At 40.2% G+C, this 27608-nt stretch overlaps 1 protein-coding gene across 15 annotated transcripts in view; it reads left to right on the top strand.

The window, feature by feature from the left end:
* DZIP1 (DAZ interacting zinc finger protein 1) overlaps nt 1-26691 on the top strand; it is a 56386-nt gene extending 29695 nt beyond the window's left edge. For 4 of the 15 annotated variants that reach the window (XM_014732153.3, XM_003363216.5, XM_070240394.1 and 1 more), the window contains exons 11-23: nt 1076-1216; nt 1659-1707; nt 2698-2754; nt 4897-4953; nt 9957-10016; nt 14375-14517; nt 17494-17656; nt 17948-18077; nt 18679-18729; nt 20100-20293; nt 22053-22183; nt 23234-23408; nt 25618-26691. In XM_014732153.3, the coding sequence (XP_014587639.1) occupies nt 1076-1216; nt 1659-1707; nt 2698-2754; nt 4897-4953; nt 9957-10016; nt 14375-14517; nt 17494-17656; nt 17948-18077; nt 18679-18729; nt 20100-20293; nt 22053-22183; nt 23234-23408; nt 25618-25694 (1428 nt within the window). In that variant the 3' untranslated portion in view covers nt 25695-26691. The remainder of the gene's footprint in view (nt 1-1075; nt 1217-1658; nt 1708-2697; nt 2755-4896; nt 4954-9956; nt 10017-14374; nt 14518-17493; nt 17657-17947; nt 18078-18678; nt 18730-20099; nt 20294-22052; nt 22184-23233; nt 23409-25617) is intronic. The other 11 variants (XM_014732155.3, XM_070240399.1, XM_070240398.1 and 8 more) reach the window with 5 other exon arrangements.
* The last annotated feature ends 917 nt before the right edge of the window (nt 26692-27608 follow it).

Genomic DNA, 27608 nt, shown 5'->3' with positions numbered 1-27608 from the left:
TGACATAGACACTAAATTTGAGTGTTGACTTTGGAGCCAGACATGAAAGTTTGAGTCTAGGCTCTTCCCCTCCAACTATCTGAGTTTGGGCAAGCTCCTCTACCCCTCTAGACTTGACTTTGCTCATCTGTACTATGGGGTCAAAACATGGATCCTTAAGATTGTGGTGTAGATTCAACAAGATTCAACAAGGCTTAATACAGCCTCTAGCACGTGGTGAGTATTTGTTAAAAAAACCAGCAAGTTAGAAAATGCTGCTCTGGATGCTGTGTGTATCCTCCCAGGCGGTTACTCCCCCCTTTATTTGATCTGTATATCCCTGTCTCCATTTCCAGGTCACAGGCTTGCCATGTCCTTAGCTCCAGTTACCAAGGGTTTTTTTACTCTTTTTAAGAAACTATTGAAATTGCTTTAAGAATCTTTCTCTGAATTATTGAAAACAAATTCTTGAATTCTTTTTGTCCAGTATATGATCTTCCCTGACATTGAGTCTCTACGATGAATCTCTCTGTGAATCCTTGGATCTCTCTGTCCTCTGTGTCTCTCCCTCCCTTCATCCGTTCCTTCCTCCCTTCCTCTCCTCCTCCTTCCCTCGTCTTCTCTACCCCACCGCCCCACACCTTCCTTTTCTTGGTAAATGTTTATTGAGAACCTGCTAAGGACCAGAGATTGTGCTAGTTGCGGGACATATAAAAATAATTAAGATGGGCTCTCTGGCCCAGGGAGAGCACATTCGAGCCGGATGGCACATGTGGACGCGTGAGGACAGGACTGCACGGGGTCGGAGCCTCAATCCTCGATCATTGCTCATCCCTGTGTTACTTCATGTAATGTGCTCCAGTTCACTCAGCTGTTCACGTTACCAGTGTTGTCTGGCTTGCATCATGAGCTCCCTGTGGAGAGAGATGAAGCCCTTGTACAGCCAGGGCCTCAGTACACAGTGATCAAAGATTTATTCAATGACTTGTGCACAAATAAGGGCAGCAAAGAAGGCAGGGCATGTGTACACAAACCGCAGAATGAAGACATTTTACATGCAGTTTGCAGACAGGTGCCTTTCTTGATTTTTTCCCAGCTCCTGTCACATATAGAGAAACTTCGAACCTCAATGATAGATGATCTAAATAAGAGTAATGTTTTCTACAAGAAAAGGATAGAAGAGCTGGGGCAGAGACTCCAGGAGCAGAATGAGCTGATTATCACTCAGAGACAACAGGTATGTCTGGGTGTCTATTGGCACTGTGCTTCTTTAAGCACTACAGTTTGTCTAAGAACATGTGTTTTTATTTTAGACCATTTTTAAGTCGAATAAGATAAAGAAGATGGAATATTTTTTCCTCTGTGGTTGTGTATAAAAGTAAATCCAATAAAATAGATTTTTTAAAAAACATTTTAAAATACTGTAAACAGATTTATTAAATTAGAATTAAGAATAAATTTGAAGGCAGATAAGCATTTCTTTTGGTGATTACTTTAAGAAGCAACCAAATGTTGCTTTTATAAAACTTGTGCCTCCTTGTCTTTAAAGTCCATACGTCCTGTGTCTTTGGAGGATTTAGTATAAAGGTTAATTTACTGAGTACCATATCTGTCCATTATCCAGTATGTCCCTGTCTAGTTTTAAATGTGTATCGCTAGACGACTGTTTTTCTTTGCAGATTAAAGAGTTTACCAGTAAACCGTTAAACAGTGTCAGTGAACCCAAAGGTAAGTGGACCAGGGTCCCAGAGCTAGAGGCAAGGTGGGCCTCCCTAACCGTGGGCTGGACATCAGAAGAATGTGAGGCCCCAGTGGTTTACAGTGCTTAAGATGGCATTCCTCTGGTTATTTCTCCCATCTCCAGCACTTCGTAGCATTGTGACTTTCTGCCTCAGTTTCCTTGGTTCCGAAGTTGGAATATTAATAGTAACTTCATCATAGGCTTGTTATGAGGATTACATGAGAGAACATGTGAAAAGTGCACCTGTTGAATACTCATAATTGTTAGCTATTGTTAATGACTTTAACCTCTTAATTATTCTAAAGTACTGTAGAGGCTTGCTGCATTATTCTCAGTTGTGTTTGTTTGGGATTAAAGATTTGTTCTAAGCATAGTGGGGGTATATACAACCTACTGACTGTAGCAGAGCCACCTATCTCTGGATCATTCAAGAGCTAGTGTAGACAGATGACTGGGAGCCAGAAGTTGAGGGTCTCACAGTAAAGCAGAGAACTTGCCTTCTGCTGAGTGATCCCGGTCTTGGTTCCTGCACGTCTCAGGTTGTTAAGGAATCTTTGTCTACTGGAGGGAAGCCAACTGGGGATTGGTGATGGGTGTATGAGCTGGGTTTCCTCCCAGTTTCTGGGGGCCAGGGGAGATACACTGACGTATCGTTTTCCTCTTGTTTTGAGGTAAAGCTTTGGGAAGGGCCATGGTTCCCCATAACTTCTCTTTGAATATTGAGAGTTCACATAGTGAGGAATGAATATCTGTATAATTATTTAGATACCACAAATATTTGACTGAAAAGTAATTTTAGGAAAAAGTTAGCTTTGAAAGGATTTGTATTAAGCATCTTACTCTATTGGGCGAGTTGTTTTATGTTGGTAACTTTTTGTTTATTGTCTTCTAGGAGGGAAAAGATTAGGATTAGCGTTGCCAGAATATAACCCGTAGCTTGTGATTTTTGTTATTAATTTATTTTTTTGTTATTTCAGGGAATCCTTTAACCTGGCAAACTTTTGAATCTAAGCCAACAGTCCCAGCTGTACCTAGTAAGTTTCTGTAATAGGCTCAGGATTCTAAAGACATTTTTTAAGTGCTAAACCAATATGTAACTTCTACTTATTACTCTTAGGGACTTTTCTTTGGAAATCAGTGTGTTTGGAGATTACATAGTGATCTTTTTGTTGCCTGGCCGTTACTTAGTTCTAAAACCCAAGATTGTAAATATCCAAGTGATTTTGTGGTGATTTCGGTTAGCCATACCTATTCTTTTGCAGTTTGCCTAATAAAGGGATGACTAAAAATTCTTTGGCATTGCTCCAGTTTGTACTTTTGGGTTTCCCGAGGTAGTAACACTGTGTGACGATGTGACTCTGTATGATGGCCGCCACATTGGGCCCCTGTGAGACTCAGCGCTGCCGGCTTTGAGCTAATGTTCCATCAATCACTCACTTGAGGTCAGCTCAGCACAGCTATCTCCCCGAGCTGTCAGAATCTGCTGTATTCCAAAAAGACATAATGTGTACAGTTTAGAAATGGACACATTGTTTCCTTAATACTGGTTGAAATATTTTTGTTTTCATTCAGGAAAAGTAAGGGAGAGGAAGAGAAGTGTGGGAGGAGGAAGTAAGGGAACAGGTGATTGTGGGCAAGAGAGGACGTGCCTGTGCACAGGGATCTGACCACTGAGGGGCCTGGACTGAGGTTGAGCATTGAGTGACAACACCTTTCCCATGGGCCCAGGACTGTGTACTCATGAAAGGACGTTGATGAGCGTGTTTGGGAATTTGGCACAATTGACTGGAAAATGCTAATGGTTTTAACTGCTCAGATGCTTCTTGAGGCCTCTTGATGTTGCTTCTGGAAGCTGAACAGGTTGAGAGGTGCTGAGGAGGGGAGGGGAGTTTAAGCGCCAAGAGTAGGGCTGAGGGGAGAGTAGAAGCTGGACTTAAATCTTATGAAATAAAGAAAAAAACCACATTTCAGAGAAATGTGGAAAGGTTAAAAGGCATTAAATTATTATTGTTTATACTTGGCTCAACATTGGAACAGTATTGTGTTCCAATAAAACTTTATTTACAGAAACAGGCGGTGGGCTGGTAAGTCCCATGGGCTATAGTTTGCCACACAGTGATCTAGATTATGCAAATTGAAAAGAGGTTTGAAGGCCATTATTTCCAGAATTGTTAGCAATTTACCCATAGTTAGGAGTTGAACACTTTCACCAGTGGCCATTGAAAAGACAAAAAATGTATGCCTATGGACGTAGCTAAGGGCTGTGGCCTGTTTTTTAGAGTAGGGTTACAATTAAATATATATCTTAATAAACTAAAGGAAGAGTAAACTAGTAGACAAATAGTCTAGAGAGAACCTCAAGTAAGAATTGTCACATCTTGGAAGGGAAGCTATGTAATCTAATTTTCTGAAGACATTTTGAAGTAGAGAGCATTTAGTCTTAGGTGAATCCATACTCCTCTCTAGAGGCTACGGCTGAATTAGTGCCTTCTGACAGTATCTTCCAGCACAGTGAATGGGGTATTTTTTCAGTTGGTTTATTGTACATGAATATTCATAGCAGTTTTATTCATAATAGCCAAAAAATGGAAACAACCCAAATGTCCATCAACTAATGAATAGGTAAATAAAATGTGGTCTCTCTGTCCATACAATGGAATGTTATCTGGCCATAAAAATACATGCTCATGCTGACACATGCTACAATGTGGATGAACCTTGAAAATATGATGCTGAGTGAAAGAAGCCAGTTACAAAGGACCACATGTTGTATGATTCCATTTATATGAAAGGTCCAGAATAGGCAAATCCATAGAGAGAGAAAGTAGATCAGTGGTTACCTAGGGCTGGCAGGGAGGGAGGAATGGGGTAAAGGGTACAGGTATTGTTGAGGGAGTACGTGTGATGAAAATGTTCTAAAATTAGATAGTGGTTTTGGTTGAATAACACTGAATATAAAAACTACTAAATTGTATATTTTAAAATAGTAAATTTATTTCAATAAAGGTGTTATAAAAAATGGTTTAGCTTAGTTGGTATAATATGTTTGTCATTTGATACATTGGTCCCTTACTGTCTGTATATATCTTGACTAATTTGAGAGGATTTGGTTATCGTCATATCCAGATACCCTTTACTTACAGAACACTGAGCTTTTTCTTTTTATGCTGTTTCAGTGAATGCCCCAGCCCCACAGACTTTGGATGCTAAATCAAGTCTAACCATGGCACATGGTAAGTTTTAGCAAAGTCCCAGCGTTTTATGTGCAGTTTCCACCCTGAGTTAGATAACTTATTAACTGAAAGCATTTGTGTGGCGGTAATTGTGCAAAACAGAACACATTTTAGTGACTGCAAAGCAGTCAATAAAACTGCAATTTTCATATGTGCTATTATCGTAAACAGAACATACCTACCAAAGTCATAAGGTAAAAAAATGTATATGTTGCTGGGCTCACAAGTAGAGATTTTAACTTTGAGTGGTACTTTGATTACTTATGATTTTTGGTGGGAAGTAGTAGGTATTGGGTAAGAGGGTGACTTTCTACTAGACCAGCCAACCAGCACATGCCACAGGGCAAATGTGCTTGTTTTTATAACTTTCAATGTGGCAGCAAGTCACATTTTTTAAACAGTTTCAGTGATTGGTTGGGAAAATCTAGAAAAGACATGTGATGGAAACCAAAGGAAAAAAGTAGGAACCACTGGATGAAATCGCTGCCAGGATTCAGCAGTTGGGCCAGGCCACACGGTGACCATTGTTATTAACATGACCCAATAGATACGCTGAGTCTTTGTAGCCATATTCTATTTTTATACTGTTAAGGTGCTTACGGTGTTTGTAGTATGTTATTTAATACGTTGTTTTCCTATGGTCTGCTGTATATTAAGCAAATTAAGATCGGAGGGGGACTGTCTTTTTCCTGTCTTACCTACAAATGCTTCTGGAATCTAATTACTTTATTCCAGTTTTCTTCTTAGACTTTTAATTAGAATTAAATCCATGGTCAGTCGAGTCGGACTTTTTGTCTTCATAAATATTATGGTTTGTATGTCATGGCCTTTCGTAATTATCCTTTTTACTCACTGACTGACCTGTGAAGTGTTTATTCCCCTTATTTTTTTCCTAAGATCATTTCCGGTGGATCGATTCCCTTGAGTGTATGCTCACAATATGAAATGTATAAATTCTCCACATACTGGATGTTATTATTTACAAGTGTTTGGGACCTGCAGGTTTTCTTCCTTTGGACCAGTAACAGATAAAATGTGTGTTGGACCTATGTAATTTGCTTTAATATTGTATATACAAGAAAATTATTTCTGGCAGTTATTCTCTATTCGTATTATTTATGTCAGGTCTAAAATCTCTCTGTTGCCTCCCTTTTTAGTGCTGATTTTTATCACTCGTGGCCAGCCACTTCTCTTGTACTTCCACAGTGTGTTTTTAGTTTCTTTTTCCTTTTTTGTCTACTTTGTTATCATTAGCCTTCTGCGTGACATTATACAAGGTCCACATTTTCTTTGTTTTATGTTTTGGTGTCTGATAAAGAACTCATACACTAGGTTTGTTTAGCTCTCTGGGCTTAATTCAAGGACCCTGACAAATCCGCCTGTTCTAAAAGCACTGTGTTCCATGTGGATCCTGCCCTGATTGGACCAAAGCCACATGAATCAGCCATGCTCCCTTGCTGGCGTCTGCTAAGATTGAAATACTGGTTTTAAATGCCAGCCAGACCTGGCACGGGGCCTGCAGCCCTTGGATTGGGATCAAAGCTGATTGGGGAGCATCTCAATGAGCAGGAGCAAGGAGGAGGCCTGGCTGAGGCCCATTGACCTGCCTCAGCCATGGCAATGTCCCCCACTGTGGGGGAGGCAGGGGCAGTTAGTCATGTATTGCGTAACATTAATTAGCTCGATTACCTCTCTACCTTTCCTTTTGTTCCATCTCAAAGTTTGACAAGGTTATTTACCATGAACAATGTCATCATTACCCACCATCTTAGGCTGGGTTCCCTGGGAAACAGACTCTGAGGCAGAGACTTGCAGGTGGAAGGTTTTTTGGGCAGTGCCCTCAGACAACACCTGTGAGAGAAGCAGGATTGGACGGAAGGGGACATTGAACCCAGGTGCATCTGCCTGGAGGTCTCAGCAGAACTTACCAGGAGCTAATACATTTTGGAATTTTCCTGGCTTGAGGCAATCAGTTATCACATGTGGGTTGCGCTGGGATTAGTGGGGAGTATAGGCTCCCTTCAGCTGAGATGAAGCAAAAGAGAGTGGGAAAGCACTAGATGTGAATTAATGGTGTGGATGAATTATTTGGCTAAGCATAGAGTATGCAGAAGAGATTTGAGGGAATAAGGTTGGTTGAGACTGTTCCTGGCCGCGATTGCGTGCCAGACAATATCTGTTCAGGGCCATTCTTTTGGCACTGTGTAGCTGCTGAATGTTTTTGAGGTTGGGCATGGTAGGATTGGAGAGCTAGGCCTCGAGAAGCTTAGCCTGACCAGAGTGTGTTCAAAAAATCAGAGCTGGGGAGACCAGTTGGGGATGGTAGTAATAGTCTGTGAGATTCCTTACCGAGGGAGAGGAAGTGGACATAACAGCTGTTCAGTGGAATTAGTGGAAAGGCTGAGCAAGTGATTGGGGGCAAGGGCGAGAGAAGGGTCAGAACATGATGAGCTCAGATACTGGGTGGATGGTGGTGTCATTTAGAGAAGTCTGGAAGACAAACCCAGCAAGTAAGAAGGCTTCATGGTTTTGTGTCCAAGAGCCTGGACTTTGGAAGCAGTCAGGATTCACGGTTGACTCATGAAACCGTAGGCTTAGGTTTCCTTGCCTGCCAAATGGGGAAAATAGTAATGGCCACCTCAGTGGGCTGTGCTAGGGATCAAATGAGGCAGGGGCTTTGGAGCAGGAGCCACTGAGCAAGCACTGGCTGAATGTTAGCTTCTAGGGCACGCATGATGAAGTCCAACAAAATCAGCCAGTGGAAGAAACAGCTGGGTAGAGATCTGGGAGTTTTAATTCTGGAGGCAATGGTAGGAGACTGATGTAGGGATTTTTCTGGAAGCCTCCAGCAAATTCACAGGAGAAACCAAGCCTCTGAGTATTTCAGCTCTCACCCTGAGATCTCGGCTCAGACAGGACCTGGGACATTTGGAGGCTGGAGCTGTGGCTTATAAAGCATAAGAATGGCAGGCCCTTCCCTCCCCTCTTGGGACATCAGCCTGCAAGTTTGGGGAGCTGGGGTCTGGTGGACCTCACTTGCTCAGCCTTTATTGTAGGAGCCCAGGTTCAGGGATCTGCCCCTCCCCCAGAACCCTGGCCTCTGCACCACAGCAGGAAACGTCAGGATTTTGAGTCTATCCTGACTCAAGAGAAATAAGTCATAGGACTATCCCTGTAATATAATGATAATAAGTATGCATATGAGGATTTTGTGAGATTTCATAGAACTTTTCCTCATAACTTTATTTTTGTCATTTTCTTAAAGTACAATAGAATATAAACCATGTGACTTTTAAAGAACCAAAATTAGCTATCCTCCTAAAATCTCTATTTTCAGCAGTTCAAATGTAAAATAGTCTATCTGTGTAACTTTATTTTTTAATTTTTTATTGAGATATAATTGAGATCTAATATTATATTAGTTTTAAGTGTACAATCTAATGATTTGATACTTGTATATATTGCAAAATGATCGCCTTAACAAGTCTCGTTAACATCCATCACCACACAGTTACAATTTTTTTTTCTTTATTTGTGTAACTTTAAAATCTTGATGCTGAGTAACAAATTTGAAAGCACATTTTTGGTGTTCAGCATTTGTGGTACGTGGAATTAAATGCTCCTTTGTGGGGCCATGTTCATGTTTCAAAATTAAAGTGAACGCTTATTTACTAATAGACTGTATTCCAAAAGTTCACTCGAAAGTAGTTTAAAATGCATTTCTCCCATACAGTCAATGTTAGATATGTTGAGTAGGTTGCTGAACAAGCTATAAAAGCCTGTTTATGTATATGTAAATATAATATAAATATTTGTATATACCTGTGTGTGTGTGTGTATATATTTGTATATGCCTAAAATAGAATACCAGAAATACCCTTTAATAAATTAAAAGCCAGGGCTTCAAAGTAGGAGGCATTAAATCTGAGATAATACCTGCAAAGCACTTAGATCTGTGCCTAACAGCCTGGTGAGCACTGAGTAATGTTGGCCATTACTACCCTTGCCAGTCACCCACCCTGGGGTCTGGTGGTAGACTGAAATGACCTCTGCCTTGTGGGTGCAGGTGGGCAGCTCTCTGGGGAGGCGCCCCGTGTCAGTCTCCAAGCTGAAGATGAGCGAACCACGCCCCTCCTGAGCTGGACTTCCGGTTGCATTTCATTCCATGTCTAATGCCTGACTGCCGTGGTTAGACCTTCCGCCCAAACTGCACCTTCCCCATGAAGGAGCTTTCCCTCTATCAGTAGGATGGGGTTTGGCTTTATCCATGCTGCCTGGGGGTTTCCTTGTGCCTGCATAGTAACAGATCCCTGGGAAATCACCCTCGTCTGCCCTGGCTGCTGTTCTGCAGTAGGATTGGAAAAAGCCCGTCTTCCTCTGTCATCTGTCCGCAGCCTTGCCCTGGTGGCTCTCTGGGAGCAGAACTCGGCCTTGAAACATGGTTTAGGGACATGGAGGTGCGTAATAATGGGTCTTAGTCCTGCTGCTGACCCTCGGCCACCTGTCTTTGCCCTTTCACCATCCTGGTCCCACCACTTCAAGACCCTGGGGCTACTGAGAAGTAGGAATCCCAGGGCCCTTGGGAAGCTGTTATGTTTTTATTTTTGGGAATTGAAACATTTTCAATAATTTTCTAGTTAGCCACCTGATCAAAATATTTTATAAGGGAAATATTTTTAGGGCGAGGTGAAGATCTTTTGCAGTTGTGTCCTTGTTCCTTAAAAGAATTGTCTGTGTTGATGAGTGAGAAACTTTAACTTAATTATTTAAAAATATAACCTCCTGAGAGTGGAATTAGTGGAAAATACATAAAAAGTGAAGATACCATGAAAGAGCAACTGGCTTTAACAGACTGCCTCAATATTTTTTCTCCAGTAAATTCTTGCTGTTTTAGGCATGATTAAAATGCTGTGGAACTATATCTTTCAAAATTGTTGGGAAAGAAACTAATTTTACTTTGCTGTTGTCCTATTTGTACTATTTTTCTTTTTCCTCATTAATAGAACAGGCATTCTCATCGCACATACTGGAACCAATAGAAGAACTTTCAGAGGAAGAAAAAGGTAACAAAGGGCTTGATCAAGGTTTATACCTGCAGAGAGTAAAACCAAGCCTCGAAAATCCAATCCAGTAGTTTTTTATCATACAGTATCAAACTTAGGGAAGACATTTAGGTTTGGATTACATTTTCAATCTGTATGTAGTATTCTGCCCTCTTGTTCCCCTAATATGCTGTTACATTTTTCCCTTCTTCTTCTTTTTTTTGGTGAGGAATTTTGGCCCTGAGCTAACATCTGTTGCCAACCTTCCTCTTTTTACTTGAGGAAGATTGTCCCTGAGCTGATATCCATGCTGGTCTTCCTCTTGTTGTATGTGGGATACCGTCACAGCATGGCCTGATGAGCAGTGCGTAGGTCTGTGCCTGGGATCCGAACCCACAAACGGCAGGCTGCTGAAGCGGAGCATGTGACCTTAACCACTACGCCAGTGGGCCAGCCCCTTTACTCTATTCTTCTAGCATTTGAATAAGAAATTTCCTGTGTCTGGGAATTAAAAAAAATTTAAGTCTTTATGTCACTGTAGATATTTTCTGATCAGATGACAAGTTGATACACGTGTGTTGTGCCAGTTGATACAAAAATATTCGAGTCACAGTTGCTATTTCTCATACCCTGAATCTGTGAAATGAATGGGTGAAGTGCCCATTTGAAAAATTATTTTTAATAGCAAGGAAAGCATAATATTTGAGCTCTGAATGTGGAATATTTATGTGCAGAATAATATCTTTGTGGTGGAAGTTGGGAGTTGTTACAGGTGTGGGGAGATAATTAAAATTATTACTCCTTACTCATTTTATTTAGCAGTTCAAAAAGTTATTTTCTATCAATTAATTTTTTTAGTTTATAAAAATCTTTTTACATTAAACAGAATATTTTCTAATGCTAGACTTGTAGATCCTAAAACAATTATATGTGAATTGGTTTATCATAATTTTCTCCTTAGTTATAATAATGCTTTACCAGATATTACTTCTTTAGGAGAAAGCAAATTGTTAATATTTAAATGGGCTCTGGTTTTGACATTTTTCTTAGGAAGAGAAGTAAAATTATATATTCTAATATGTTAATTCTTAATATTTGTTATAACTTCTGTGTTCTCTGGATATTTTCCAAAATTTTTTTTCACAAGGCTACAAACTGAGAAGTGACTAAATCAGGCATATCCGTAATATCTTCATGATATGTATTTTCATTTTTCTTTTAAGTACCTTGCTTTCTCTCTTTTACATATCATTTCCTGATGTTGGGAACACAAAATATCTTATTATCTGAAGGATCTATGAAATGAGTCAGGAGGTTCATAGAAAGGGTCCAGAATTGTGAGAAACTGGAGCCTCAGGTCACGTAGTTCATGCTCATTTGAAAAACATGTCAGCTGGCTCCAAGAGGAATCCCTATTTGTCCACCATCACCACTTTGGTTCCAGGTTCCACCCACTGCATATTCTGCCTATGTTTCTTTTAGAGTTCTTCTACCCAGACATTGTAAGGTGTAAGTTTGGGATTGTTGACAGCAAACACCCTCATTGGTTGTTGCCACATTTGGGGAACCAGACTAGGAAAGAAAATAATCTTAGACGCAGCTCTAGTGGGAGATAGGAGAGTGCTGAGGACCACCAAAAACGCCCAAGTCCAAGGGCGCTGTTAGAGAAATCAGGGACCTCTAGTGCCTCCGTGGAGCCAGCATGCTGGCAGTAGATTAATTGCCATCAATAAATTATTCAGCTTGTGCTAACGTTTTGCAGATAATGTCTGTGCAACTAAATTTTGGCAGTGGTTTGCAAAACACTATGGCTGTTACCCACAAATAAGTCTTACATGACCATTTCTGCATCCTTACTTTTTGACGGTTGTGTAGAGGCGTGCTCGATCTTGCTGTTCTCTAGGATGTTAGAATTTGAGGGCCAAGAGGGGTCTTAGAGGCCATTTTATTTTTCAGAAACTTGAAACAGCAGGATTAGGAGCTTGCTCCAGGCAGTAGAGTGTAATTAGTGACAGGGCTGGAACCAAAATCCAGGTTTTCTGCTTTTCCATAATGTAATACAAGGAACAAAGTGATGGAGAAAGAATGGTCCAGGTCTAGCTGGGTGGCCTTTGGGGAAGTCGCCTTACCTCTCTGGTTTTAGTGTCCTTGTGTGAAAAATGAGATTGGTTCCTAGGTGGTAAAGTCTTTTGCAACTCAGAAATTCTGCTTTTTTTGTTTTGTTTTTTACTGTTTGCTTTGTGCTACAATTATTTGCTTACCATATATGGTTGGTGTATGTCTGATAGAGCTGATCAAGTGTGGACTGCTGTGCTCTAAAATTTTTAATTAGAGGAAATGCTGATCTCTGGAAAGTTTTGTCTTGTTCATCTTGGTGAGCAATACGTGCTTTGGTTGGCTTTCAAGTGATTAATTCCACCTTTACATAAAAGCTTTATTAGTTCTTTTTTCTACTCTACATTCTTTCTCTTGCTTCCGTCGACCAGCCCCAGCCTTGTAAGAGTCCTTCCTACCAAGGGGTTCTAATTATCTATCAATGGCTTTCCAAAGCAAGCACCAACGTATAAAGTGAATTTGAGGACAGAGGGAAAGGTTTAATTTGTGGTCATTCGGGGAGACTCGGTCATCAAAATGAACTTGTCATCAGGGTTAAGGGTGAACCTCGATCAATCAGCAAATGAATTCAACAACTGCTATCAAAGGCCTTAGGACTCTTCAAAACTGTGGCCAAGCCATTCTCGGCATCTCTTGACCCCTGCATATGGCCCCATGTCCCGGAGCAGACAGGGCCCAGAGCCTCTCTTCATGCTTTGCTTCTGTGTAGTTCCCTTTATATCCCAGAAACTGGCCAAAAAATTATCTTTGCATAATTGGGGCAGGAGGTGTGTCTGTTTCATGGCAGCACCATGACTTCCAGGCTCTCTGTTGGTACCTCTTTTATTTTTAGCCCTAGACAGTTGCAGACTTGATGGCCAATTAGCAGCCATAGCCAATGGCACAGCCATGGCTACAGCTAAGCCCTCTAGATTTTGTTGGATTGTCACTTCCTAGGACAGAAGTGCTTTTTTTTAGGTGGTTTCGAGATACTGGGAAACAGTGGTGGGAAAACAGCAGCATGAACGCTGAGAATATAAAATTCAACATTACTTCCAGCGTTTATTCATATATAATCGTACAAAATTTCATAATTTCAATTTAGCAGGCTGCAGTAGCAGAGTATAGAAAAGCATCTTCATGCAGGATTTTTCCTTCTATTTAATGTTCAAATAGTAATTTGACTAATTTTGCTTTCAGCAAAATCATTTATTAATGAACAGAAATATTCTTTACTACTGGAAGTGAACTAGCTTTTAGAAAACATCTTAACCAAAAGGCATTTTGTTCAAGATCTCCTGCAAATGTGAGGTCCGTGGGTACCAAGAAATCCCGTGTACTGAGATAGATGAGGCCTCAGAAGAATGGAGTGTCTATGGGGGGCCCCCTGCAGCCCCCGACCTACGCAGTGTTTTGGTGCCACCCTTATTGAGTGAAACGCCCCTGTTCAGAGACTAGACTCCAAAATGCTAGTACTGTTGTTGCAGTCTCCCAGCTCTGTCCTTTGGACATTCGCTAAGGCTCTGAACTGCCCAGCATTGAGTCTCTTTCATCAAGTCTGCAGTTTCCTTTGACATAAGGACTCAGTTCTCCAAGGTCATGATTATGCCCCCTTCTCCAAACTCTTCTTGAACTGGACACTTTTGTAGTGGAATAGAAGAGAAATAGGGAAGGAAAAGAGGGAGGACTCTGGCCTGTTGTTTTTTCTTTGTTTTTAATTATAGGTCGTTTTAAACAAAATATACTTTTCCTAAGGCTTTTCTTAATTTCTTTTTCATTTTGGTAAATATTTTAAGAGGCATAATAATTTTCACATTTTGAAATTTTATATGAATTTAACTTCTGCTAAATTTATTATATAAAAACTTATTTAAAATAACTAAGACTTTTTCTTCATTAAATGATACCTAAATTCTAAGTGAATTTAGGAGAGATGAATTATTCAGGAAGTATAAAATAATTTTAGGATAAAACATGGAACTTCTAAAGAGTTTTCTCCACCGTGCACTTCTATAGAGACATTTTTCTTGCATTATTTATCTAGCTATAATTCAGTTAAGTGGTCAAGAAAGAATCATTAAAGACACTGAAGTTTTGAAGCAGCCTTAAGATAGTTTTAAAAGTTCTGATACTTAAGCATTATGTATTGTGCTGAATGACTAAAATATCCAAAAACTTAAGCATTGCTTGCTTGCTGTTTAAAAGTTGTGTTTTGCCATTTTGAGCTTAGAGATTTAACGTGTTTGTTTAATTTTTTTTGACACATTTTTGAAACCTTATTTCAGGAAGGGAAAATGAACAGAAATTACATAACAACAACATCCATTTAAGGAAAGCTTTGAAGAATAACCCCTCCCTCACTAGGGAAATCAGGACAGTCTTGGAGCAGAGTTTGGTGGAGAAGCTGGAAACCTTGGGGATTAATGCAGTAAGTTAATTGATTTTGGGAATATTTGTTGGTTCTGTTTTATTTTGCTTTCTAAATAAGAAAGGATTAGAGAAGAGAAGGAGGCAGGTCAGATCTGCCCATATTTGGAGACCGGAAGCTAATGTGACATGATTTATCAGACACTTAGAAGGCATTCACTCTGTGCCTAGTACCTTTCTAAGAGCTTTGCAAATATTAACTCATTTAGACATAGGAATAAATCTTTGAGGTAAGAGACAATATTAGCTCCATTTTACAGAGGGGTGAAGCAGCTTGCTTCGGGTCACATGGCTAGTAATGAAGGTGCAGGGTTTGTGTCTCGGCAGTTGCAGTGTTGCGTACATTCTGGTGTGAACTCCAAATTATTGCCTATGACAAACTCAGCACTTGAGCAATACTTGTTAAATGAATAGATGAATGAATTATATTTTGTGTTGTTGCCAGATTGAATAATTCTAGTACATCATATTTATATAATCTTTGCTTTTTATATTTTTTATTGACATACATAAATACATAAATCTTAAGTGAACAACTTGAATTTATATACCTGTGTGTATGTGTGTCTGCATATGCATGTGTGGTTATATGTATGTGTATAAAAAAGTATGTGCATACATATGCATGCATGAGTGCACGGGTGCATACACATGTACATTTGTGCCTCATGTACATGCATGTGTATGCTTGTGTGTATAGTATATTTGCATATATATGGATTTGTACGTGTGTGTGTGTGTGTTCTGTAACTACCACGCAGATCAAGAGATTGATTATCTCCAATACCCTTGAAGACTCTCTTTTGCGTTTTCTTCATCAATATCATCCCCTAATCCCCAACAAGAGGTAAAGACTATTCCTAGTTTTGCTTGTCCTTGAACCTCCTATGAGTGAAATCATACATTAGATAGTATTTTGTATCTTGATTTCTTTTGCTTATGATTTTGTCTGTAAGATTCATACCCATTGTTTCATTTCGCAATAGTTTGTGGTATAGTCTTCTATTGTCTGAATATACTACATTTTATCTATTCTCCTGTTGCTAAACATTTGGATTTCCAGGTTGGGGCTCTCTTTGGCTGTTACATTTTTGTACATCCCTTTTGGTGGATATAGGCATTCCTTTCTCTTGGATACATATCTAGGAATGGGATTGCTGAATCTGAGAGTATACATGTTTAGTTTTAATAGGTGTAGCCATATTGTTTTCCTAAGTATTTATACCAATTTATACCATCCCTGTCAGTGTGTACAAGTTCCGGTTGCTCTACATCTTTCAGATCATGTTGTCGGTATGTAGACTCCTGTTAGTTGGGTTTGACTACCCTTAGGGTGGTAGAAATCAAACAGATTCATGGAATGTCAGTAGCTCCTATGTGAATTATTTCTTGAAACTAGTTTTCGTGTTGGTTGTTTGCATATGGTTTAGGGATCATATACTTTATTTTGGACATTTCCTTTTATCTTAAGATTATAAAAAACATTCTATGTTTTTTTTCCCTAATGCTTGGGTAGGTTTTTTTGTTTGACTTTTTTGGGGGGGGGGGGTTCTGTCCGGGCTTTAACAATTAATTTTGGAAACAATGAGTTGGAGATCTAACCTTATTTCCAGTTGAATTGGTTGTCCTAATATCGTTTATTGAATAACCCATCCTTTCCCCATTTATTTGAAATGGCATATAGGAAATTCCTGTATACATTCGGATTTGTTTTTGGATTTTTAACTGTTTTGCACTGCTTTACCCTTTCAATTGTATCCCTTTACCAACACCACACTGATTTATTGCAGTAGCTTTGTCCTGTATTTTAGTATCTGCTATAGGCCATGCCTTCCTCATTAGTTTTCTTAGTTCAAAGATTTCTTGGCAATCTTCCATATTTTGTTTTCTAGTGAACTTTAGAAACAGCTTCTGCAGTTCCAGAATAACCCCTATTGGAATTCTGATTGGAATTGCCTTAAATTTTGTATATTAATTGGGAAGGACTGACATTTGTACAGGATTGGGTTTTTCCATCCAGCTACTGGGTATAGGAAGACAGGCATTGAGCACCTGCTCACACAGACAGATGGTAGATCCACGATGATAGATTGTACAATGAAATGGAGGAAATGTAGAGGAGACTGAATATCTGAGGTCAGAGAAAACTTCTTCTTGGAGGTGGCACTTGATTCTGATGATGGAGATTTCTGTCCTGGGCACCTGGGTGGGTGGTGGAGCCACGTCCTGGGAGAGGGAAGACTGAGGGAAGGGCGGGGGGAGTGTGTGTGACACCACTGTTGAATAAATTAATAAATAGCCCTTTAACTAGTTTTCTTTTGTGTAGATTCCCGTCAAATCCAGATGAATTTTCTCAAATTACCTCTTTAATTATGGTATTTTCATAATTGAAAACCTCTGATGACTTTCTCTTACCTGTGAAATAACGTTAAAGTTTTTCATTTCGGCCTTCAGTCTCATTTTCTGATGTCACCTAGTCCTTTGTAGCATTAGCCACTGGGCTGCTTCTGCCCCAGCTGATTCTGCTTTTCCTACAAAGTGCCCCCACCCCAATTCCTCCCATCTGGAATATTCCCGTGTTTCTACTTGTTTGATTCCACTCGTCCTTCAGGGCATGGCCCAGCCTCCCCCTTAGGCCTCCGATAGCATCTCTCCATGGAACTTCTCTAGCCCTTGTGGACTCATTCAGCTCTTATGACACACCTTGCATTATTGGTTAATCAGTCACAGTCACACACCTGTGCATTCAGTCCTGGCACTCTCGGCCTTGTTCTGCTGACCAGTCATATACAGTCATACACACTCCTTTTGTGTCTCATTGCACTGTGAGCTCCTGTTGGGGTCAGGACTGTGTGTTATATGTTGGGGGTCCCCTACCTTACATGAGGCAGTAAGGATGGAAGGTTGGCACAGTTAAAACTGACAAATGTCCATGAAATGAAAAGCACCCCGGAAAATTAACGTTTTATTCCTTCAGGATGTGCGCGGTATTCCAAGCGATCACTTGAATAGAGCACTAAGAACCGTGGAATCAGCAAGACTTGAACGAGAAAGACAAATACCTAACATTCAGCAAATTCGAGGATTCCTTGAACATCAGATCAGCTGTAAAATTGAGGAGAGAACATTACAGTCTCCAGGTAAGCCTGTTACCGACTGCCATCTTGTTTCTGCAGATGGGAGTGAAATCAAACAACCTTTTCGTAATTTTAAATGGTTCACAAACTTTACCACTTAATTGGCAACTCTGTTACTGTTTGATCCATTAAAAGCTGGGTCTTGGATTTTGTTTTTACATTAAAAAACCTCCCATATTGTGGACCACACCCCAGAGGCAGGCTTGCTCATTTCATTGCCGGTGTATACAGTATTGTAGTATTTTTTCCTGCTTTTCACCAAATGGAGACTCATGAATGACACCACTATTCCAGATAAGTACGGTGCTTCTCAAGTGGAGACCCTTTCAACTGGAGAAATACCCAAGGCAATACAACTTCCTCCCAAAAGCAGACAATTGGTTAGACAAAGACCTGTATTTAGTGACAGGACATCTGTTCCAAAGTGAGTATTTTCAACCCTAAAATTTTTTTATTAACGTTTATCTTAGTCAGCTCAGGTTGCCATAACCGAATACCATAGACTGGGTGGCTTAAACAACAGAGATTCATTTCCTCACATTTCTGGAGGTTGGAAGTCTAAGATCAAGATGGCGGCTTAGTCAGTTCTGGTGAGGGTTCTCTTCCTGGGCTTGCAGACAGCCCCCTTCTCGTTGTGTCCTCATTTGGCAGGAAGAGAGAGAGTGAGCTCTGGACTCTCTTCCTCTTCTTATAAGGACACTAATCCCCTTATGCACTGATCCCCCCCCATAACCTCATCTAAATGAATTACCTCCCAAAGGCCCCATCTCTAGATACCATCACATTGGGGGTTTGGGCTTCAACATAGGGATTTTCAGGGAAACCCACACATTCAGCCCATAACAACGTTTGACCCAATGGAGAATCACACTTGCAATTTCTACCCATCTCTCATTGGTCCCAGGAGACTTGTTGCTCTCCCTCTTTAGTATATGTTAAAAGCAAAATTCACCAATTCCATTGAAATTTGTTAAATCACATTATTCACTTATGCTGTTTAGAAATGTTTTCCTGTTGTTTTTTAGAATTAAGAAAAATATCATAGAAGATCATTTTCCCAGAAAGTCAACTATTACGTGAGTACTTGTGATGGAAGATCATTTAAAAAATTCTTTTCACCAGATGTTCCTTTCATTGTAAATTAGTGTGCTCACGTCGTTAACTAAAACCATGATTATTACATGTCATTTATGATTCCTTGGTGATGTTACTTGTGACACGTCTTTATTTCTTTATCAGACATTACATAAGTCAATAGCACTTACCACATTTTGGCCTCCATTAAGAAGCAGGCCCACCCTGGGTCATTTCCATTATTCCCCTCAGTGTCAAGTAATTTCCAATAAGCATGATAAATCAAATGAATGATGTTGACTTTTAGTGGCTGGGTCCGTGCTAGTGTAGTCAGATGATATTTTAGTGTTCTAGCTCCTTGTGGAAGTTGATGATCTCCCTACACCATTATCTCTCTTAGGAAACTCAGAATGCTCCCTCAGTCACTCATTAACTGTGTACCACTGATTTCAGTTGCTTACCTGTTTTAAGCTTCAGTTTTCTTACCTATAATATGTAATGATGCTGCCTTTTGCACAGGATAGTTCTCAAATTAAGAATACGTGAAAAGGGCTTGGCCTCAGTGCTTGGCACTTGTGGGTATGCAATAAATTGTAGTATATTGCTGTTATTAATTATGAGTAAAACTAATTTTATCATAATTGAATTTCATCATCATTGACTTATTCTGGAGATATTGATGCTGTAAATGTCTCTTCATTGAGGAATTGTATGTATGTATATATATAGTAGAGACAATATTATGCAATATAAATAATGATTGACCCTTCAAAAGCACTTTTCATGTACTTAATCTCATGGCAAAAGCCTTATTTCATGGGATGTAGCATAACTGAACACTGTGTAGAATTTAAGTCCTCAATGAATATTTTTTAAATGAATGAACATTGCTCTCAACTTCTATTTCACTTTAAAATGGGGTGATAATCATGTGATAATACAGATGAGATTGTATATGTAACAGCACATGGTAAGGTGCACTGTAAATGTAAGTTGTGACACTATTTTAAAAGATGGAGTAGTTTTATTGCAGAAAATATTATATTTTTCTCACTGAGAAATATTTTCCTTAGATACGTAAAAACCAAGAATATTAAGAATATACAAGTTTGGATTTAGAAGAGAAATGTCCTAACTTCAGTCCATTTTGGTGACTATGCCATGTGGTCGGCGGGTCTGGATTTGAAATGACTCTGCAGCCTTTTGCATAAGTCCTGGGCCTTCTCACTGATCTTGTTCTGTGGCCACACGGGCATTGGTTTTTTATGGTGGGAATTCCCCGAGAAAGCTCCCACTGCTCTGAGATACAGCTCTTGCGAATCCTGAAACTTATGAAAACCACGCTCCCCTGTTTGGATTTTGATTTGTTTAGGACCCCTCCCTTTAGTTCAGAGGAAGAGTTGGATGATGACGACCTCATCCAGGCCTATGTATCCCCAGACTTACTTCCTCTGCAGTCATCGAAAAACAACAGGAGCAGCTTTGGAAAGAACACCGTCAAAAGTGACACCGACTGGACCGAGGGAAGTGAAATTGAGGACTCTGATATTTCTCCCAAGCCCACAGGTTAGTTTTTGTCATTGAAAATCCTTGTGGAAATTTTGTTTAGGTCAGTGGTTCTCAGCTGGGGGCACCGAGCACTGGAGCCTGAGCTGGGAAAGTGCTGGAGGAAAGGACAGGGCTAATCCAAAAGCTACTGCTGCCTGAGAAAAATGGATGGGGCTTAGCAACTAATTGATATGCAGGTGGAAGGAGAGGAGGGAGTGGGGGTGCCTAGGTGTGTTCGTTTCCTAGGGCTGCTGTAAGAAGTATCACGCACTGGGTGATTTAAACAACAGAAATGTATCATCTACAGTTGGAGGCTGAAAGGTCAAGATCAAGGGTGGCGAGGTTGGTTCTTTCTGGAGGAGGTAGGGTAAGATCCGTTCTGTGCCTCTGTGCTTGGCTTGGAGATGGCCATCTTCTTCCTATGTCTCATCACATCAGCTTCCCTCCATGATATCTCTGTGTCCAGATCTCCCATTTTTGTAAGGACACTGATCATACTGGATTAGGGTTACCTTAATGACCTCACTTTGACTTCATTACCCCTTTAAAGGCCTTATCTCCAGATACGGAAGTACTGGAGGTGAGGACGGCAACATATGAATTTGAAGGGAACACAGTTCAACCCATAACACTGAGTGACTATGAGAATGGCTGTTCTCATACACTCTGCTGCCTTTTGGAGATGAGACAGTTCTAAAGGAACATAAGGTCCAAGACTGTGACTGCTGTTAATTTGCTGAAGAGAAGTAGGCTGAAGGGTCATTTTTTAAAAAATAAATTCTGTTTAATGAAATTCTAAAATTATATATTTTAAACATATCAGATGTAATTAATTTATTGTATGTATATAATTTGTATATACCATATATTTATATAATTATGTAAAATATAACTAATTCACTTAAAAATAATTAATATCGGGTGGCGTAGTACTTAAGTTCATGCCCTCTGCTTCAGTGGCCTGGGGTCCGCAGGTTTGGGTCCTGGGCACGGACCTAGCACTGCTTGTCAAGCCATGCTGTGGCAGCATCCCACATAAAGTAGAGGAAGATTGGCACAGATGTTAGCTCAGTGACAATCTTCCTCAAGCAAAAAGAGGAAGTTGGCAACAGACGTTAGCTCAGGGCCAATCTTCCTCACAAAACAAATAAAAATAAATAAATAAAAATGAATATTGCTTTTGAAAATACCCGTATGAATAGTCCATTCATGCAGGTTACCTCACTGAAATTAATGTGTCTGACCACATACTTGAATCAGACCATCCTTCTTTGAATTTTTTTTTGGTAAGGAAAATTGGCCCTGAGCTAACTTGCCAATCTTCCTTTTTTTTTTTGCCTCCCCCAAACCCTAGTACATATTTGTATATCCTAGTTGTAAGTCCTTCCAGTTCTTCTATGTGGGATGCTGCCACAGCATGGCTTGATGAGTGGTACTAGATCTCTGCCCAGGATCCGAACCGATGAACCCCAGCCTGCCGAAGCAGAGTGCACAAACTTAACCACTGTGCCACAGGGCCAGCCCCCATCCTTCTTTGAATTAAAATGAAAATTTTATTGCTTCTAGTTTAGAGGATCATGATTTTTTTTTAAAGGAATTCTAAGTGTTTAATGTAACTTTTTTCAACCCCCAAAAACATTGATTGATTTTATTTTAATAAAACATAATCACTTGTTAAGCTTAGATGCTTTTAAAGTTGCTTGTAAGGTTATTTTGGAACTGAAGATAGATAGAATTTTTTAAAAATTTTACTGACTACTTTCTATTGGTCATATAGGAACCTCCATTCAAACACTAACTGAAAAAGTTGAAAGGACGGTTTCAAATCACAGAAACGTGAATAAGCCAGTTGGTGGGATTAACGTCGCAGAGGCGTTCATCAAAAAAGAATTAAAAGAAGAACTAAAGGTGACATCACTTTGACTTGCTCACATACACAGAGAAATCCATCTTTAATGAATACACCTTAATAATTGTATTTTTTGTAGTGAAATATAAAACAATTATTTAGTAGACTAGAGGTTGAGATTTCTACCATAGCTTGTTTTCAGTATTGTGTTCCTTTCCATTCCGTAGAGAATCAGAGGTATTGGAACGATAACGAATACGTCCTGTGCTTATCAAGCTTTACAGGTTTTCAGAATCTTGTCACGTTGTCTGTCATGTGTAGGATTTGATGGTTACGGATATTAGATGGTTTTACACAGAAACTTGTACTGGCTAGAATCTGAGGCCTCCAGGTCCAAGTCCAGGGACTTCTCCACTTCCGTGGTGTGACCTGGAAGTGAAATAGGGACTTTTCAGGGTTGAGCCCCACTTGGGAGCCGGAGTCCGTGGAGAAGTGCTTCAGAGATCCGTGCACCGAGTTGAGGGCAGAGCCCGAGGCCCTCTGCCTGATTAGAGGCGAGGCCTGAATGCGTTCCCAGCACTTCCAACACCCAGGACACCGCAGTGTTTCTGCAGATGGGGCTCTCCCCTTGTATTTCTGGGCACAACGCATCTGTCTTCCAGTAGTAGTCGCTCTTTTCTTAATTTTTCACTTTTGGTTAGGGGCCGTTTCTGCGGGGCCTCCAGCGACGTCTCCTTCAATTAAATGTCATGGTATCGCAGAGATAGAAGCCCCAGAGCCATCCTTGCTCCGCCTTGGGGAGCACCCTGACTTGACTTCTGCAACATGATGCTTCTGGAATTTTCTAAATTCATGAATGGTAGAGTAGGAAACATAGATTTCCATGGCAAGAAACAAAAAAGGGGTGGTCCCTCTGCTTTCAAAACGTGGATTTCCAAACCCCTTTCGTTGCTCTCCAGAAATGACCAGACGGGGGATCTGTGAGGTTCGCAGCTTCTTTTCTGATTCAGTGTTAGGGGCTCACTCTAGCCCACAAAATGATTGTAGGGGGCCCTAACATGCGCCGTTTCTTGAAGAAACATTCGTTATTCTCCGTGTATTTCTTTTAGTGCGCAGATGTGGATGACGATGACTGGGACATATCATCCTTAGAGGAAGAAAAATCTTCAGGGAAAAAAACTGGGAAAGCACAGAAAGAACCTCCACCTGTGAAGAATGAATCGACTTGTACTCAAGTGCCAAGTGCCTGGGGGGCACCTAACCCCAAGGGGCCAAAGGGAGAAGGTTCGATGCTCTAGCCTCCAGCATGGCACAGTCCATTTTCCAGTTATTTGTGTGTCATCTTTATAAATACCTCATTAAACTATGCTAATATGTCACCAGACAAAAACAGTCTGTTGGCATAACAAAGATCTTGATGTTTTCATTGTTATTTAAATAAGGACTGAATGTGTACAACTTAGTGATTGGTATATATTTACTAGTTATTTTTAATTTTAAGTCTAATCTTTAGTCTTTAAATTCTTTTATATTATTTTTGAAAATGCCCATACAAATATTCTCCTCATGCAGATGCCCCATAGAAATTAAAATTTCTACTCATACACCTGAATGAGGCCATGTTTCCAGCAGTCTTCCCATATTAATCTGTTGACATGGGAAATATTTTTCCTTATTTTCTTTGAAGGAAGATTTCTCTTGTAGCATGATAGCCAGTGGGACAAATGGCAAATGAAACCATTACTTGAAATTGTTCCAGGATAAGTCCTAGAGTCCGGATAAGTGCAGTAATTTAACTCTCAATACATTTAATTTTAAAAAATTAAAAATTTGGTGAGGAAGATTTGCCCTGAGCTAACATCCATTGCCCATCTTCCTCCTCTTTTGCTTAAGGAAGATTTCCCCTGTGCTAATATCTCTTCCAGTCTTCCCCCATTTTGTATGTGGGATGCTGCCACAGCATGGCTGATGAGCGGAGTAGGTCTGCGGCCAGGATCCAAACCTGCGAACCCTGGTCCACCGAAATGGAGCATGCAGAACTTTAACTACTCCGCCACAGGGCTGGCCCCTCAATGCATTTAATTTTTAAAATTAGAAAATGTAATTTATATTTTTTATCAAAGTAATTCTTGCACAGTGAAAGTCAAGTTGCGCAGAAGGGCTCCTCCTTGCCACCACCTCTCGCCACCTGCAGCGCCTCCCATAGATTCTGTGTTAGTGCCTCTGATGGGGACCTACGTGTCTCTGAGTAAGGCACTTAGACCACTATTTCTAGACTCATTGATTTTAAATGTGAACCGTTGACCTCCTGCTAAGACAGATGAGGAGTTGGCTCGTTGTCTCCACTTGCTATACCTCTCATGCCCTCTCTTCAGTATTTTTGTACCCCTATTTGTAATTTTAAACCAACGTTTCAGTCTCTACATTTGCTCTTTCCATTTCCAGTCATATCTCTTGCCACCCCTCTTTGTAAGATGAGCCATGGCTGCCTCTGCCCTTCGCTTCTCCTTTTCTCTCCACCATCTATAAAGCCGCGCCTTTACTTTCACGTTGTCAAATCAGAATATTTGCCTCCTGTTTTGTAACTGCCATTAAGTTATATGTGCTATAGCTAAAGATCGATTCTAATAGTTGAAAAACCAAAAGACCATTTATGTTACACTGACTTCGTAAGTGCACAGGGCCAAGAGGACGCCATCAGTACGTTTCCTTTCTCTTCTCCCAGTGCCATGACCCCATGCCCTTCAAAGAAAACTTGTCCAGAGTCAAATTCAAGAGGAATTCTCTGCACTATACTGTTTCAGTGGCTCAAGGCACTTTTTAACTAACTTCATATTTAAGCTCATCTACCCTAGAAAATCTGTTTTTACTATTTAATCCCTACATGGCTTGTTGACTTTATTTCCTTTCTTTTTGGCCTTTTTTTTGAGGCAGACTGGCCCTGAGCTAACATCTGTTGCCAATCTTCTCTTTTTGCTTGAGGAAGTTGTTGTTGAGCTAACATCTGTGCCAGTCTTCCTCTGTTTTGTATGTGGGACGCCGCCTCAGCATGGCTTGATGAGCAGGGCATGGGGTCTGTACCTGGGATCCGAACCCATGAAGCCTGGGCCGCCGAAGCGGAGTGCACCAACTTAACCACGATGCCACCAGGCCAGCCCCTTAATCTCCTTTCTTTACCACCTGTTCACTCAGAGTCAATAACAACAACAACACGAGTTGAGCACTGTCAACATCCAGGCCCTGTGCTGGATGCAGGGAAGGAGAGAGGCTGGGCAGGAGCTTCCACATGAGGGTCCTGTAAGGGGATCCTACAGATGTGGCCATTTCCTGGCCAGATTGTACTGTGGCCTCCTACACAGCTTGTGGGGCTGGGGATTGGTGAACAGATTCAGACACTGAGTGATAAGTTACAGTATGAAGTGATGGATTTATCCATGCTGAACAACGTGCTTGTTTAGTCACTGGGGCCTCTTCCTCCTCTCTCCCCCCACAGGACTTCAAGATGAATCAAGCACATTGAAAAGCAGCTTAGTAACTGTGACTGACTGGAGTGACTCTTCAGATGTGTAGCTGTCATCCCATGTGTCAGAAGATCCTTCCAGATGCCCACAGTATTTCACGATCACAGTATTTCCGTAATCTGCCTACAGGAGTCTAACATTCCTGCCTTGCAGTATTTCCCACAGTGACAAGGAAGATGATTCAAAGAAAAAGGGTCGCTATAGTGGCACCCAGTACAGTATTGAAAAACAAATTGTCAGCAGTATCTTGAAGTATATAAAGGTGTTTAAAACTTGTGCTGCTTAAAAATAAGTGTCATTGACGTCATAAAAAGTTTCTTCTTCAGAATGGTACTCTAATGTTTAAGTGTATTTTTTTCAACTAATTTTTAAGTGAATTTTTTTAAAACTTATAGCAAGTTTTGGTTTGAATTAAAACTCTTCTTTTTGTATCTTTCTTATGTACGTTGTCACATTGGAAGTGTTTTATTATACAATTCTATTAGTATCCTTAAAGCTGAATTAGTGAAATCAGTGAAATCTTAAGAGTATATTGCTTATTTTTCATATAGAAGTAAGTTTAGAATTACAGAAATATAGCTAGGCCCATGTTAAATACATTTTCCGAAGTACCTTGACCATGTGCAGCTTTGAGCCATTGTAAGCATGTTGTTATTAAACAATTATTTTAGAATTTTAAATACTACTTCTGCACATAATCTTTACCTTGGATATTTTATGAATAGAATGTAGCTATTTTAAATGTCGATTTAACAGAATATGAAAAGATCAAGTCCTTACTGAATTCATATGTGTATGTAGTTTTTTTCACTCTTTTTAAACGCTCAACCCATATTATAAAATACCTCAAAACTAATTTAGTTCTGTTCTTAACAATGACGTTGTCAACAGTCAAAAAGTTCATATAAACTGTTTTTTGCATTTTTTTATACTTTGTGGTACTACCTGTACGATTTCCCCAAAAAGTAACATTAACTAAATGGTTTGTTAGGTTTTAGATATCTCTTCATTTTGTCAGCCTTTCAAGTAAAGCTTCCATTACATCATTGTGACTGTGGCTGAGTTATTAGAGGTGATTTCTGGGTTAAACTTACCTCGTTAGGGGATTTAAGCTTGCCTGGGTAGCTATGCCTTATAACACGCTGATCAAAAAGTTACAACTAATTTTTTATCTGTTTCTCTCCCACCAGGCTCGTTTTTACTTGTAGTCCACTCTCATCATCTTTTAAAAACTCCCCAGAGGGGCCGTTTTACGCATTTGCTCACTTTAAGTTTGTAAAAGCTTTATTTAATAAACTCCCAGTCACATTTTCACCTGGTAGGACAGAGACAAGCAAAGCTACAAAACGCACCGCGCCTAAGAAGGCGCCCGGCCGCTGCTCTCAGCCAGCCACGTATTCAGCAGATCCTGACTGAGCTACTTGGGTTTATTCTGGGTTTTTTTAATGTGCATTATTAGTTCATTTAATTAGAACAACTTTGAGGCGTAGTTATCATTATACTCCTTGTCATAAAGATGTGAGAAACTGAGTTAATAAATCACCTGCCAAAAGCCAGACAACCAGAAAGTGACCAGAGCAGGCTTCAAACCGGGCCTCAGTTCCTGAGTTCCGTGTCTGCCACTTATTAGGTCCTGAACAGAAAGGGCTGGGGAAATGGGATGAACTTCTGCTAAGTACACCCAATATTTAAATTAAGTCGGTATGTCTGTGTCGTAAAAGCCAATCCTCTAACTCATCTGTCTAGTCCTGTCCTTTTGTCCTGCCAGATTTGGTTTGTTCGTTTTTCTCAGGACCACTGCCCTGTATTTCCCCTCACTGATGCACAGCTGATAGGTTTCTGGCCACCACAGAGCTTTTCTGTATTCTCACCCCTTACTCTCCCCAAATTCTTCAGGAACCAGAATAGTTCAGTACCGTCTAAATAGTACCTTCACCAGCACAGCCCTGAAATAAAAAATTTG

The sequence above is a fragment of the Equus caballus genome, chromosome 17, assembly GCF_041296265.1.
Source record: "Equus caballus isolate H_3958 breed thoroughbred chromosome 17, TB-T2T, whole genome shotgun sequence".
NCBI classification, from domain to species: Eukaryota; Metazoa; Chordata; class Mammalia; order Perissodactyla; family Equidae; genus Equus; species Equus caballus.
This window is presented reverse-complemented; position numbering and strand designations above follow the sequence as displayed.